Source organism: Lontra canadensis, unplaced genomic scaffold (genome assembly GCF_010015895.1).
Source record: "Lontra canadensis isolate GAN:19392208 unplaced genomic scaffold, GSC_riverotter_1.0 scaffold72, whole genome shotgun sequence".
NCBI lineage: Eukaryota > Metazoa > Chordata > Mammalia > Carnivora > Mustelidae > Lontra > Lontra canadensis.
Window position 1 is genome coordinate 10,013,124 of NW_022631066.1, and position 14,823 is coordinate 10,027,946.

Consider the following 14,823-nt stretch of genomic DNA (forward strand, 5'->3'; position numbering starts at 1 on the left):
GGTGTGTGTGGTGTCCTCTCTGTTGGTATTGAAAAACAAGGATTTCAACTTAAATTTGCCTGCGGTGATTTCCACTAGAATATAAAGGGTCGGCTCTCTCCTTTTTAGTGTTCTATCCTTATCTGGCCCATAGGGGGCATTCGGTGAATAAACCAGCGAGGTTGAGCTCAACTTTAAACATGTTGCTTCAGTTGGCACTTGGAGTTTTTGACCTGGAGCTTGGGAAGAAAGGAACAATCTTCATGTACACCTTAGAAATGGCTCATAAAGCAGAAAGGCCAAAGGGCATGTGGGGGTCACCAAAGGCAAGAGGATAGGGCTAGGGACCCGTTTCTGGAAAACAGGGAGAGAGAGTGGGAGGGAAGAAGATGCCTGGGCAGACAAGTAAGGGAGAACCAGGAGAGCATTGTCCAAGGGGCTGGCTCTCACACTGAGGAGAAGATAGGCAATGGCTTTGAATTCCAGGGAGAGGCCGAAGAGAAGAAGCTGTCTACTGCACAGACAGTAGATGATCTCTGCACAGAATTTGTTTTCTGTGATCTGTTAGTGAGTGGTGGCTTTTTGTCCTTGGCTGCCTCACAGATCACCATCCTCATGAACAGACCACAGGGCCAGAGCACAGGACCTCTTACCTGAAAGAACATCTGATTGGCCCCGTGGCACAGTCAGCCCAGTGGATAGCAGCTGATAAGGAGGCGAACTTTTCAGGATGAAATATCTCTGGATTAGAACTTGAGCCCAACCATTTTCTTGTACTTGCTTGGTTGAGAAAGCACTCTGTGCTTTTGTGCTTCAGGTAGGACTAAGTTACTGGGACATGCAGACCCAGAAACGTAGCAGGCTCTGACCTGCTCTGTGGTATGTGCTATGTGTCACTACCCTTGGCGGTGACGCCAATCATTTGGTTGTCCCTTTCCTTTCTTTCAGGTGCATGCTGCTCTTGGCCAGGGCTGAACAGCATTCCGCTCCCCACCCACAAACATTCGCTGCTCACAGAAGTAGGGTAGTACTGTAGGCCACCAGGGAATTCTAGAATCTGCCCTGGAGGTACAGGGAGGGAATGTGCAGAATTCAGGTCTTACCTAAAGGGCTATTGGAGGTTAAGCAAATTGCGAACGTCACTAAGGTTGTCTTGATGTTTGAAGAGTTTAACTCTTTATATTGGCCAATTAGGAGATGTTATGTTTTCATAAATCCCTTATTTTTATATAATTGCTCTGTGCTCAGAATAGTTATTTGCAACAGATTACTGAGAAATTAGGGAGAAATGGCCACCCAATTCTACAGATAAGAAGACTGAGGCATAGAGATTGGGAAATTATCATGCTGCAAGCTCCACTCTGTGCTTTGGCCTTGTCTATCAGGGATTTTCATCACTCCCCTCCATCCTCTCCCCCCTCCCATGTCCCTCTCTGTCACCTAAGTCCAAATTGTAAAGTCGAGCAGAGTAGAGACCATGACTGGGTTTATCCATTAAACTTCATCTAAACTAGTATACTTGCAGCGCATGGCCATCCATTTTCACTTTGAGAGGACATTAGTTAATGGAGAGGTAGATTAATGAACTCATTTGTTGGAACTATTTAACTGTCTAATTTGTTGAGTGCTGCAGGGGCAGGTACAGTGGATGGTGGATGTTTTCCCTAAGTTTTCTTTTATGCTTCCAACCACTCTGCAAATGTAGATATGTGAACTCTGATTCACAACTGAGGACATTAAGACCCAGATTAAATAATTAATACAAAATCACATAACCGCTGAATGACATAACCAGGATTCTAATCCAGGACAGGTGGTCTTCAAGTCTTCTTGAAGATCTTCTTTTCCATTATACTGTATTACTTCTCATGGACTGAATGAACAAGGCTTAAAGTGGATAAAATAACAGAAGTCTAATAATGTAGCAGCAACCAAATGATCTCTAGATAGTAGTTTTAATAGCTATTTAATCTGTACCATATTTAACCCAGTATACCATACATACAAGGAAGGGTATTAAGCCACAAAGCTATACCGATTGGTGAACTTTCAGTGAACAAGCCTGTATAACCAGAACCTATATCAGGAAACAGAATATTATCAGCACCTGAAAAGTCTCCTTTATACCCTTCCACTCCCAGCCCACTCCCAAGATGCCCTTTATCTTGACTTCTAACACAAAAATTGATTTCACCTGTTTTTGAACATTGTATATATGTGGAATCATCCCGAGTGGACTTTTTTGTGTCTGGCTTCTTTTGCTCAATACTGTATTTGTGAGATTCAGCTTTGCAGTTGCTGTCCATTCATTCCCATTTCTGCACAGTATTCCGGTGTCAGTGTACCGCAATGTGTTTATCCAGCCTTCTGATAATGGACATTTGGGTCACTTCCAACACGGAGCTATTAAGAATAGCACTGCTGTGAACAAGCTTATAAAAACCTTTATGTGTTTTCAGGAAAATGTGTCTGTCCTGCCTTCTATCCTCGCTTTAATGTGATCTTCTCCAAGATGTTTTTAGTTTGGTGTTCTAAAGCTTTGATGTTAGAAAGCTTCTAAAATCTTTTCAAGACAGAGAAAATCACCCTGTTAGAGTGAAACGCAGTTCTCCCCACCCCCATCCCAGTCCAGAAGAATGGAGTGCTCAAAGAGCATCCCTTTGGAATCAGACCCAAGTTCAAATTCTAGTCCTGTTCTTAGTAACTGTGTGACCCAGTACAGCAATAACAGTGTTATTGTTACTAATTGTTATTTATTGCCAGTGACAGTGCAAATAACAGATGACTACCAAAAGTTCATGATTTCTAGTCACTGCCTTTGGTATACATTTCACATTTACTCTTCCTAACCACCTAAGAGATAATCTGCCATTCTTTTTTTTTTTTTTTTTAAAACTAGTGTGTTAACTTGCTCAAAGACAGACTTACAGAATTTAGACCCAGTCTATGTGATCTGGAATCCATGTTCTTGAAGCTGTCTGAGCCTCCTTTGTAGGCCACAGGGAAAAATAACCGCCCACCTCCTAGGGCCTCATCGAGATTTAAATGATGGGGAAAAGCTTAGGTACACCTTCTACGGCAGATACATAGGGACTCCAAAACAGATTTCTTTCGTGGCATATCTGTGCTTTCAGTGTGTACTTCTGCTAACAGTGCTGAGGGCCAGGGTGAGGCAACCCTGCTCTTCTGGTGGTGGTTGTGAAAATGGGCACCTAGTTTGTGGGGCTGTCGCCACCTTCTGGTTGGTCTCGCCTCAGCCAGGCCAGCTTAGCTTTGATAACAGTCTGTGCTGTCTTCCTGACGTTTCTTGCCTCCTTTCCCATGTTCTAAATATAAAATATGTGCCTTTTTTATATAAAAATACATTTTTAGGGAATGAAGAAACCGATGAGAAAATGAGTTTGGTATTTTCCCAAGGGCGTCACCGTTTGGCGTTTGTACAGCAGCATGTTTGCAGCCAGTTTATTGAGAGCCTGAAGCGGTGGCCGTAGTGGAGCGGGCAGAGCAGAAAAAGCAGTGCTTCTGTGCTTGTGCAGATGGCTCTGGGGGCCGCCATTTCTAAGCCTTAGTTTAGCTTTGTGGCCACAAGGCTCCTCTGGGCTCTCCTCTAACGCCTTTAGGTACTGGATGGCGTCACTGTCCCTAATGAATCTGTAGGTTCACCTCAGGGCTGGGCAGTTCAGGGATTTGTCAGTGAAATCCTTGGCTGTTGGGGAACAATTCTGGTCTTAACTCACACTGTACTCTTTCAGCTTTCTCCTCACAGCTCGCTGCCCATCTGGGAATGGTGGCTGCCGAGGGCAGGCCTGACCCAGGCCTAGAGTTGGCCTGCGGGCAATCTCAAGTGATTGGGCTCTTGCAAAGTATTGTCAGAGGGTAGCTAGAATCTCTTGGAGCCAGCCTGGGAAAAACCGCTCCTAAAGAATGCTTTGGAGGGACACCTGGGTGGCTCAGTGGGTTTAGCCTCTGCGTTTGGCTCAGGTCATGATCCCGGGGTCCTGGGATCGAGCCCCACATCGGGCTCTCTGCTCAGCAGGGAGCCTGCTTCCTCCTCTCTCTCTGTCTGCCTCTCTACCTACTTGTGATCTCTGTCAAATAAATAAATAAAATCTTTTAAAAAAAAGAATGCTTTGAAATTACTTTTAACTTGCCAGAAGTATTTGTAGCACTTCAGAAGTTTGTTTCACTTTGATTGATTATAGTACACCCATAACCTATAGGACACATGTATACATTGCCATGTTTGAGGTATTGTTTAAACAGCTTCAATTATTAGTGCTGCTAGGTGGAATTGGATTTTAGGCAAACATTAAATTTAGCATAATCTCTAAATTTGATTTTTAAATCTCATAGGATTAGGTTTTAAATTTTATCTTTCTGGTGTAGAAACATGTACATGAAATATTGGTGCCCAAAACAGTATGATGAGGAAACTGCAATATGTTGCAAGAAATATTTGTTTTATTAGTCTTGTTGTGAGATGTTTCTGTGGGAATAGTTATTTACCTCTGGAAAGCAATCAACACAGGTTGCCTGGAATAGGCATGGAGTAGACCCAGAATCTATCTTTGATAGGGAAAACAGTGAAAAGCAAGGACTCCAAATCCATGATGTTAGAATTTCTTGTCCTCTGGGATAGTGGAGTTTAATGATGACTTCTGTTGATTTGCAGACATTAAAGGCAGAATTCTCATCAGGTGGTGTTTTTCAATGCATGCTGTTTGGGCTTGTGGCCTCAAAGGTTCTTTAGGCTCTTATCTAATGCTTTGGTGCCAGATGGTGTCACTGTCTGCTCCTGGCCCAAGACCGAGTTTTTACTAAGATGTATTTAGTATTAGTATCTGTCTAAGATGCAATTCTGTGTTATTATTCAAATTCTTAAACTATTTCAATGCGTTCTTTCCTCAGAGCAGCAAAAAAGTCCCCTTGCTGTCTGGCTGTTTCTTGCTATCCCCTACACTCTGACTAAGCCATTCACAACTCCATGTAGCACCTTAAAGGTGTGATAGACCTTTTTACACTTTTCAAAAGGTTCTTAATAATTGCAGCGTGAATGGGTCTTAGAACCATTGAATGTTATCAGTGAGAAGGGCTGTGGTTCATTTAGTTGTACTCCTATGTTTTTGAAGAAATCGAGGCTTAGAGAGGCGAACTTTTTGTATGTCAGGTTTCCCAGACCTCTAAATAAACTCTGTAATGGTGTTGGTCACATAGTTTATCTAATAATAGCTTTGATTTATTGAGTTCCCATAGACATGCCAGAAATTGTACAGAGTACTGAAATCTACATTTCAACCAGTTTTTTTACACTCAGTTTAACAGAGGGAAGAATTGCAGGTTAGGGAACTTCAGCTTTATCCAAGATGTCAAGCCAGTTATTTCTCCTTTATCGACATGAAACTTAAAAAAAAAAATACTAGTTTATTTAATCGGGGGAATGAATATGACACAAATGTCTTCATGTTTATTTCTGGAAGAATGTTTCATGTAGTAATAATACCCACATGCTAAGTACTTTTCCTTCCAGACAGTCTGTCTCGTCTATTCTGTCAGGCTTCTGGATTACCTGATGCCCAGAGAAGAAACCCTCACCTCCCAACTCCCACTTTCAGCTTGGTACACACACCTTGTTGCTAGGACTTCAGACAGCTCAAGGGCTCCCTCTAGTGGTAGCTAACCCAGGACACTCTTTCTTAGTTTGAGTACTAATTATTGACCCAGTCCAGGGCGTCTGAAGAATGAGAATATAGAACAGATAAGTTCTTTGCAGTGAAGATATGACGATTTATATACATATTGCTGGAACAGAAGGTGGGGTTAGGTGAATACTAGGAAAAGGGAACAGAGAAAATTCTTCTGTTGTTGAGAAGTCAGAGTGTTCAATCACAACTGGGAAATTAGGAAAAGTGGCGTGGAAGATTCGACATTTCTCTGGATCTGAAAGGATGAGTGAAATCTGGCTTTGTGGCAATCCAGGGATAGGGTAGGAAGAGGATAAGCATCTTGGCTAGAGGGAATGGTGTTGGCAAAGGCATGCTGGCGAGGAAGGCATGGCAATGTGAAAATTTGGGGAAGCGGTGAGTATTCATTTCAATTTAATTGGAGGATAGGATCTGTGAAATGGAAAAGTTCCCTTGGGATCAGGATGGCATTTTCCAGCCTTGGTAATGATGAGGAAGATGGTTGGCAGAGGGAAGGAAGTTGAATAAGAAGGTCATTTACATTCCTTGTGTTGTTGGTCATGGCTCCAGGGTGGAAAGTCACTGAGAAGTGGCCAGATTCCAGATCCTTCAGCAGCCACTGCCATAAGTACTGGAGATTCACAGAGATTGCTCCCTGCCCGTTCACCCCCTTCTTCCTAAGGGATCTTTTCCCAGGCTCCAACATGGTCTCCTTCATGAGGAGCTACGTAGACTCATTTAGTCTGGTTCACAGGCAAGCGTCAGAGTTCCACTTGACTCAGGCTGAGGGCCTTCCATGCCCCTTCTCCCAGCCGCAGCTGTGAAGAAGGGCAAACCAGTGAGAAAGAACTGAAGGGAAGTGTTTGCACCTTCCTCTGCAGCACAACTCCTCCTGCTCCGGTGTCTGCCTCAGTCCAGCAGGAGACACACTACCACCTGACTGCGCTGGTCGTCTGGGAGAAGACGCACTTCCCAGATACTAAATCTGAAGAGAAATCAGGAAAGAGGAGGATGAGGGGGTGGCGGCGTGGAGGGGAGTGGCTGAAGTGAGAGACCGTGGAGGTCAACCAGTGAGACAAAGCAAAGAGTCACCCAGGGTTTGAGCACTAAGTGCCTTCACCTTCTTATTGTCACCACTTAGATGTCTGTCTGGCGAGTACCTCAAACTCTGTGTGTCCCAAGCAGAATTCCTGGTCTCATCTCCTGTCCAGGCAGCTCACCTCATAGCCTCCGTGCCTGCCTGACAGTGCTGACCTCCTCATGGCTCGCGCCAGGAGCCTTGGAGTCAGCCTTGGTTCCCCTGTGCCTTTCACACCTCATACCCAGTTCTTCAGGAGATACTAGAGGCTTTCCAGTCAAAATCTATCCTGATCCGTCTGTCCCCCCACCTGCGCTGCAACTATCCTGGTCTAAACCATCTGTCACCCGCATCACAGCAGTAGCTCCCTGCCCAGTTCTTTCCCTGCGTGCTGCTGCTATTCTAAACTGAGTAACTAAGAGGGGTCTTCCAAAAATAGGAGTCAGATCTTGTCACTTCTCTGCTTCAAACCATGAATGGCTTTTCTACTGTCTCCAGAGTCAAGGCCAAGGTTCTTACAATGGCCCCCACACTGTGGCCACAGTATCTGGGCTTGCTCAGCTGGTACCCCTCTGTCTTCACCGATCCTTGCCACACTGGTTTCTTTGCTACTTCTCATAGCCACCAGGCACACTCCTGCCTTGTGGCCTTTGCACGAACTCTTCCCTCCATCTGGAGTGCTCTTCTTCCACATATCCGCAGGACTTACCCTCCCCTATGTAATATTGACCTTAGGAGGCTGTAATCTGTTTTGATTTGGTGTCATGGAGATTATCCATGGTTTAGAGCAGAGAAATAGATCCTTTTATGGAATCCTATAGGCCTTCTTGTCTACTGATTAACGAGAATGAAACTGCTGTTGGCTTTTAAAGACAACTGGGACTGCACAGAGGTGTGTGTGGCGCATTTCACAGTTACACCAAGAAGCACATTTTTGTGTGGGGCAGCACATGAAGGTCAGGCTGGCTGTAATGGATTCACTGATTCGCCATGTGCAAGGTTTGTCATTCTCCATTCAGTGACGGTTGCAGGCATTCTTATTTAAAAGATCAGTGCAAGTTGTGTTCAAGGAATATTTGGTGGTATTTGTGATACGTCTTAAAGTTCTGTAATTTTGAGCTTCAATTATGCCATTTAACCTAAAATATATAGAGGAAGAATACATCTATAGTTTTTCTATTTTAGCTGATTTATTTATTCTTTGGGTTTTTAACCTCTTTATTTTTACATTAATCTTCGAAAGACTTTGCTATAAAAATAACAGATTTGGTAGACAGAACATGGGTTTTGAGACAAGAGGACATTCATTTTAGTTTGAGGTTTACCTTACTGGTGATTATTAGAACGGAGAAGTTGTTTAATGTTTGTTTCTCCATTTTATTGTCTGCAAAGTGAAAATCCTAGTTCTTGTGCAATCAGGTTGTTGCTATAATGAGATGTGGTCATGTATACTGGCTCTGGGTAGTTGCTGGCTGCCACTTTGAATGTCATTTCCCGTTGGACACAGAAGAGTACACCAGTGTTTTGGGATCCTTTATGGCTCAGGAAAACATCTTTAATGGCTTTGAAAGCAAAACTCCTGCTTGTAGCTGACTTCCACTGGACCCATTTTTTGTTTCTGTTTTAAAAAATTTAGTTGAAAACACATCTCTGTTCTTTCCACTGTCCACCCTGCACCCCCATGCCCAGAGTCAATGGAAACACACCGTGTGTTCTCTCCTCCCCCTGTCCAGCCCCCACGTGTAAATATGCACACATTTACTTAAATGTTTGCTCGGTGCGTTGATGTCAGGGGCAGAAATAAAGATGGAACTTGTCTTCCGTTGAGCTTATTTCTGGAGGACATCTCCACATTTTCAGTTTAGACCAGATTTGATTGAGTTCAACATTTATTCAGCTTCTACCATGTGCCGATCACTTTGCTGGACTTGGGGATTTGAAACTGTAAAGTAGTGGGTCTAGCTCTTGGAGAGAACAGACAGAAAGCTATGGTTATTCTGTGTTAGGATGTGTTTCGTGACAGGAATACGTGTACGCCACTGCTGGGCTATGAGGGCACGGCGGTGATTATTATCTTGATGTCCTTGCGGACAGTGCTGGGTGTGAGCCCACTCACACGTGGGTCTCCCTCCCTACCTTGCCCTGTTCTGTGATCACTCTTCCATTTAGGGCCATAAAACTGGCCAGAGAATTAGTAAGCGTGTTCTCTGGACTTTGAGAGGAAATCTTAGTGTTAGATACTCTGCCATAGTCAGGCTCTGCATCTCATTTTTGCTTTGGGAAACAAAGTCATCATACAGGGATAGGGAAGCGTAAAATGGCATGTTAATTATCTTGAAATATTGGTCAGATTGGTTTTGGGGGCAGGGGAATAGGATTTGAAGGTCATCTGCAAGAGAAGAGCCTAGGGGGTCTACGGCAGTTGGGTGCCAGCCAGATGGACCTGCGGGCGGTTTCCAGCACAACGCTTAGTCAGCCTGCTTCCTCCCAGCTCTGGCCCTCATTGAGTGTGTCCTTTCTGATTAAATATTACATATATTCACGATGTGCCCACTGTGCTGCATACTGCCCCCTGATAGTTACAGGGGTGATGCGCTGCTGTCCGGGTGCATCTCTTGGTGGGAGGACACCTACACTTGAATTATATAATCAACAACTAGAATTGAACATGGGGGAGGGGACCATAGAGATTGTCATCTGTTTCACTTTACTGATCTGGAGTCTGGGCCCAGAAAGGCTATGGGACTCTGCTCGGGCACTTCATCAGGTTTTCTTCTGCTGTGCTCCAGTGACTGCCTGTCCTCCCTGCTAAAATCCTTGTGCGGTTAGGCTCTTGTTACAAGGTATCCCCCCATCCTCCTCCCTCTTTCTTCCCTCCTGGAACTTCCTTCCTTCTTGACACTGTTCCAGGGCAGCTGGAGAAGGGATAGGACGAAAGTCTTGCCCTCAGGAGCATGTGCTTTAGGGAGCCAGTAGCAAATAAGCAACATCAGCAGTCAAGATAAAGCAGGGAAGGGCTGGGGGTGGGATTGCAGGCGTAAGCAAGGTGGTGAGAGGTCAGACCTCTCTGAGGAGCTGACGTTTGAAGGGGGAGATGTGAGCCGGGTGCTCACGTAAGGGGAGGGAGACCCCAGCCAGAGCTGCATGAGGAACAGTGCTGTGTGCTCTAGAAGCCTCCCGATGATGAGGGAGGTCAGGGCGCCGCACACTGCCAGTGTGTATACATTTGCGGTGGGGGGGGGTGCTGGAAGAAGCAGTGAAGGACCTCGGTCTGGTGCCTGAGATGCTTGTAATGGGCTTAAGTTGGTCTTTAGACACGTTGGTGGGCCGCACCGTGTGTGACCTGAAACTCAAGGTGTGAGGAGTAGTGACCAGAGTCCGGTTACGGGATCCCTTTGCTTTAGTTATGGGCCGCCCAGAATAACAAGGCCATTCTTCTCTCTCTTGGACTCTCCCCACAAAGCTTTAAATGAAGTAGTGAAGTGGGCCCAGGAGGATCGCATGTCGTTGCGCGCCGTACCGTGCGAGACGTCTCCACAGAAAAGCCTATAGATGTTTTCATCTTTCCATTTCAGACGGCCCATCTGAGGATACTGAACTTAAGGACGCATATCTCATTCCAAGAAACATCATGGCTGAGCCAGACTACATAGAAGATGACAATCCTGAACTAATTAGGCCTCAGAAACTGGTCAATCCTGTCAAAACATCCCGCAACCATCAGGATCTTCACAGAGAACTTCTCATGAATCAAAAAAGGTACAGTGGTTTCTTGAGCCAAGTTTTCCTTTGGGGACTTTGATTTAAGAGATTTTTTTCTTTTCTTGACTGTATTTAAGGCTGCCTTATTCCTTCTAGTATGAGCCAGGCATCCCTCCATGAAGTCAGGTCATGCAGGCACAGCCGCCACTACCGCTCTTACGCCGTGGGCAATAGAGCGTGTCCCCTTCTCAAGTGGACATGGATTATGGAATTTGGTTGGAAGGCGTCGATTAAGGATGAAAGAGAGTATCCTAAGTTGAAAAGAAATACATTCTTTCTTGAATTTGTGAAAATTTTGAATTTTCCTCTTATGTTTGGGGAATTGTGGGAATCCAAGGTAAATACAGCCTGCATTTGTGAGTGGCAGGAAGAAGTCTCTAGAACTACTGCAACTTAGACAAAAGCCCTCTTTTTTTAAAAGTAACATTTAAAATTATTACTATGATCATTTTTATTATTTTTTCTGAGGGGAGAAAACATTTACCTTTTTTATCTTCTTTTTTTTTTTTTTTAAAGATTGGATTTATTTATTTGACAGGGAGAGACAGAGACACAGCAAGAGAAGCAACACAGCAGAAGGAGTGGGAGAGGGAGAAGCAGGTTCCCTGTGGAGCAGGGAGCCTGATGCGGGGCTCGATCCCAAGACCCTAGGATCATGACCCAAGCCAAAGGCAGATGCTTAGTGACTAAGCCACCCAGGCACCCTACCTTTTTAAATTCTTTGTAAACTATTTGTTAGCTCCATATGTACCATAAAAATTTTTGGATGTTGGGTTGATGTAGTCTGCTTTTTAAGTGATTTTGGGCAGAGCCAGGTGACTAGGAAAGCTGAGGATGCAAAGTTACTTTTATTCATTAGGACACAAAGTTACTTATATTATTTAAAGACCTAGTAAGCTCCCCTTAGAACTATCCCCAGTTCTGCAGAATGAAACTGTTGATCTGAATTGTGGGACCACAGGTTGGTCATCACCCAACTCCTTACCAAGACCTTGTTAGCTCTCATTACACTGAAGGGTATATAGACCAAGTTAAACAGTAGGCTCATTTTTTCGAGGGAAGGCCTAATTTTAGACGTGATGAGGAGGCAGTCCTTCTTCCCCAGTGCACCCCTGCCAGAACTCATAACTCCTGTTGAGGAATTCAGTGTGACTCTACCCTTCCTCCAGGCTAGGAATGTGCCTTCCTCCCTTTTTGTTACCACCATGCACTAGTGTACCATTGGATTCATGCTGCTTAAATTGAATGCAAGTTTGATCCCTTCTGGATAAGTGCTTAGCTTCTAACTGTCTTTGTCACATAAAAGATATATATAGATTTGGTATCATTGTGACCAAAGCAAAACAGGAACATGTACATTCCTAAACAGGGCCACAGAATTTGAGGCAGTCTTGGCTGGGAAATGATTCCTGCCTTTTGTTAGGAAGATCAAAAGTTTGGTATAGGGATGCCCGGGTGGCTCAGTCAGTTAAGTATCTGCCTTTGGCTCAGGTGTGATCCTAGGGTCCTGGGATTGAGTCCCACATCAGGCTCTTTCCTCATCAGGGAGCCTGCTTCTCCCTCTGCCTGCCACTCCCCCTGCTTGTGTGCTCATTCTCTCTCACTCTGACAAATAAATAAGATCTTTAAAAAAAAAAAAAAAAAAAAAAAGGATGTTTGATGCACTCCAAAAGAGTGTAGCAATCACCACTAACTAGTTTCCTGATTGTCTTTTCATTCATGGACCTCCGTTCCCTTATCTGTAAAATGGGAGTAGGGGACATCTCTGAGGGACATTCTAGCTCAAACTGGGTTTTGTTGTTTGTTTTCCTATTATATCTATGAAAAGGCTCCAAGTCAGAATAGAAGCGAAGGTAAAAACCAAAATTGGCAGAACAACTGTTCTCTGAATTACAGGCTACAAAAATATATTTAGCACCCCGGGTTATATCTCTCTAAAACATACAGGTTTGTATAATTGAATCTGTTGCCAGATTTTCTAGAATAGCCACTCTGTGAAAATGGACCCCCTTCTGTCTGATTTTTCTCTGGCCCATGATTTCTTTATTTATTACACAGTTGACTCTTTAGTTAGGCTCAGCTCAAATAATTTTGGAGAATGCTCTGTTCCCTTGAGTACTATAGTGTAGAAAGGATGTCCTTTGAGGTTAGAGGAAATCATTTAAATCCACATTTGCCTTTTAACTTCACCTACCTTTCTGACCTTGGAAAAGTTCCCCCTTCCTGAGATATGTGTCTTCATCTATAAAGTGGGAGATAAAGATATCCTTCTTCTAAAACTTAAATAATAACATATATGAATACCTACTAAAATGACTGCTGTATAATAAATGCTTATTAGTCCCATCCATGTTCCACTTCCCATGGAGCATCGTCAGGAAATCCCCATTGCTTTTCCCTCTTTTTCCCTAAAGGGCAAAAGAAAGAAAAGGCAGGAAGAAGGAAGGTTTCAAAAATCAAATGAATATATCTCATCCTATATTTTCGGGTCTTTCAAATAAGGTCTTAATTTGGTACAGTCCTGTCGTTAGAAATACACCCGGTTTGTGAAGTGAAACCTCTCCAACAGTTTTTTTTTTTTATTCGTCTTCCATTGTATATACTTGCTAAGGACTGTGGGGTTTTTATTTCTAAATTTTTGTGCCAAATGACAGGAAGTTTCACATGGATAATATGTTTGGTTAAAGGATAATTGTACTTGATTACTGGTTTGTATCGTAACAAAAGTCTGCTTGCTTTTCTACAATTCGTAAAGGGCCTTCTCGTATTTTATCTTATCCAGTGATCTTTCCAGTAACCCAGTGTGTGTTATCTTGGGGTCACCCTTATTTGACATGTAAATAAGAGAAAACTCAGAGAATAAACATAAAATTAAAGGTAGTTCATACAGATAAGTCAAGTAGAGTAATAAAATCAGTCAGAAAAAAAGCAGAGAAAAGCGAGGGAGACAGCAGTGAGATCCACACTACGCGAGTGTTCTGTGGAGCCCTGTACCTTTGCTCTACAGAGACACAAATTTGGCTCAAAGCCCTGGAGCAGTTGTTTCACAGAACTTTTCAGGTTACATTTTATTTTTATTATTTTTTGTAGTATGTTCAATTAGCCAACATATAATACATCATTAGTTTTTGATGTAGTGTTTAATGATTCATTAGTTGCATATAACACCCAGCGCTCATCACCATATGTGCCCTTCCCCCACCCCCTGTTACTCCCTCCCCGGACCCCTCATCCTTCTGTAACCCTCAGTTTGGTTTTGGACTCCAGAGTCTCTCATGATTTGTCTCCCTCTCTGATTTCTTCCCATTCAGTTTTCCCTCCCTGTGCTATTTTAGAGATCATAAGATAAAAGCAGAGTCACTGGTTAGTTTCAAATTAAAAGTCTTTACATTTTGAGCTGGTTGCAGTCTGCTATTAGGTCTGATTATGAGGACCGTCAGTCAGGTTCTTCGGTTCTGTAGGTGTTCCCAGTGACATTATTTCAAGAGGCATTATTTTTTGTAGTTGAAAGATGAGCATTCAGGAAGTCTTAAAAATATAGGGGTATTCCCAAATAACTTACAGGGATTCTGTCTTCTCTACAATGAGTACTTTTGGCCACACCTAGAGAATACCCAGTCACTTAAACACATCCCTAAAATTGGTTCTTTGGCTTGTATCCTCCAGTCAGTGGTTTCTACTTCCCTGTGGTTTTAGTTGATCTTCATCTTATGTGCTTTGCTAAACATAGAGTTCCTCAGTAGATACTTGCTGCTGTATCAGGTGGGAAAAAACACGGGAAACTGAGTTAGAAGTCTTTGCATCTAGAATCCCTGCAGGTAGAAATGGCTAAAGGCAAAAATGTAGATAAGACAGGCCACAGCAGAGGATTCCAAGATTAAAGGTGAAGGGCTGAAATCCAAATGCAACCCTCCCCCTCCATCCTAAATAAAAAATTGGGCCAGGAGATGTTTGGCTGTGTGGGTAGGGGAGCTGTTCTGTTAGGGTCTGAGCCAGCCCTTGCCTCTGGCTCCACATGCTCCCAGGTGAGGAGGGAATTTCCCCTTTAGGGGCTTTATGCATCTGGGGTAGAGGTGGAGTGAGTGTAGACCCTTCCAGTCTGCCTCTGGATGTACTCAGTGGTTTATATGAAATCTAAAACACAACTTTAAAAGTTGTCTGTAGGGACACCTCGGTGGCTCAGTGGGTTAAAGCCTCTGCCTTTGGCTCAGGTCATGGTCTCAGGGTCCTGGGATAGAACCCCGCATCGGGCTCTCTGCTCCGCAGGGAGCCTGCTTTCTCCTCTCTCTCTCTGCTTGCCTCTCTGCCTATTTGTGATCTCTG

At 43.8% G+C, this 14,823-nt stretch overlaps 1 protein-coding gene across 4 annotated transcripts in view; it reads left to right on the forward strand.

The window, feature by feature from the left end:
- Window positions 1-14,823, forward strand: part of FAM107B (family with sequence similarity 107 member B) — a 75,435-nt gene that overhangs the window by 52,671 nt on the left and 7,941 nt on the right. For all 4 annotated transcript variants that reach the window (XM_032880942.1, XM_032880945.1, XM_032880941.1 and 1 more), the window contains one exon: window positions 10,314-10,497. In XM_032880942.1, the coding sequence (XP_032736833.1) occupies window positions 10,370-10,497 (128 nt within the window). In that variant the 5' untranslated portion in view covers window positions 10,314-10,369. The remainder of the gene's footprint in view (window positions 1-10,313; window positions 10,498-14,823) is intronic.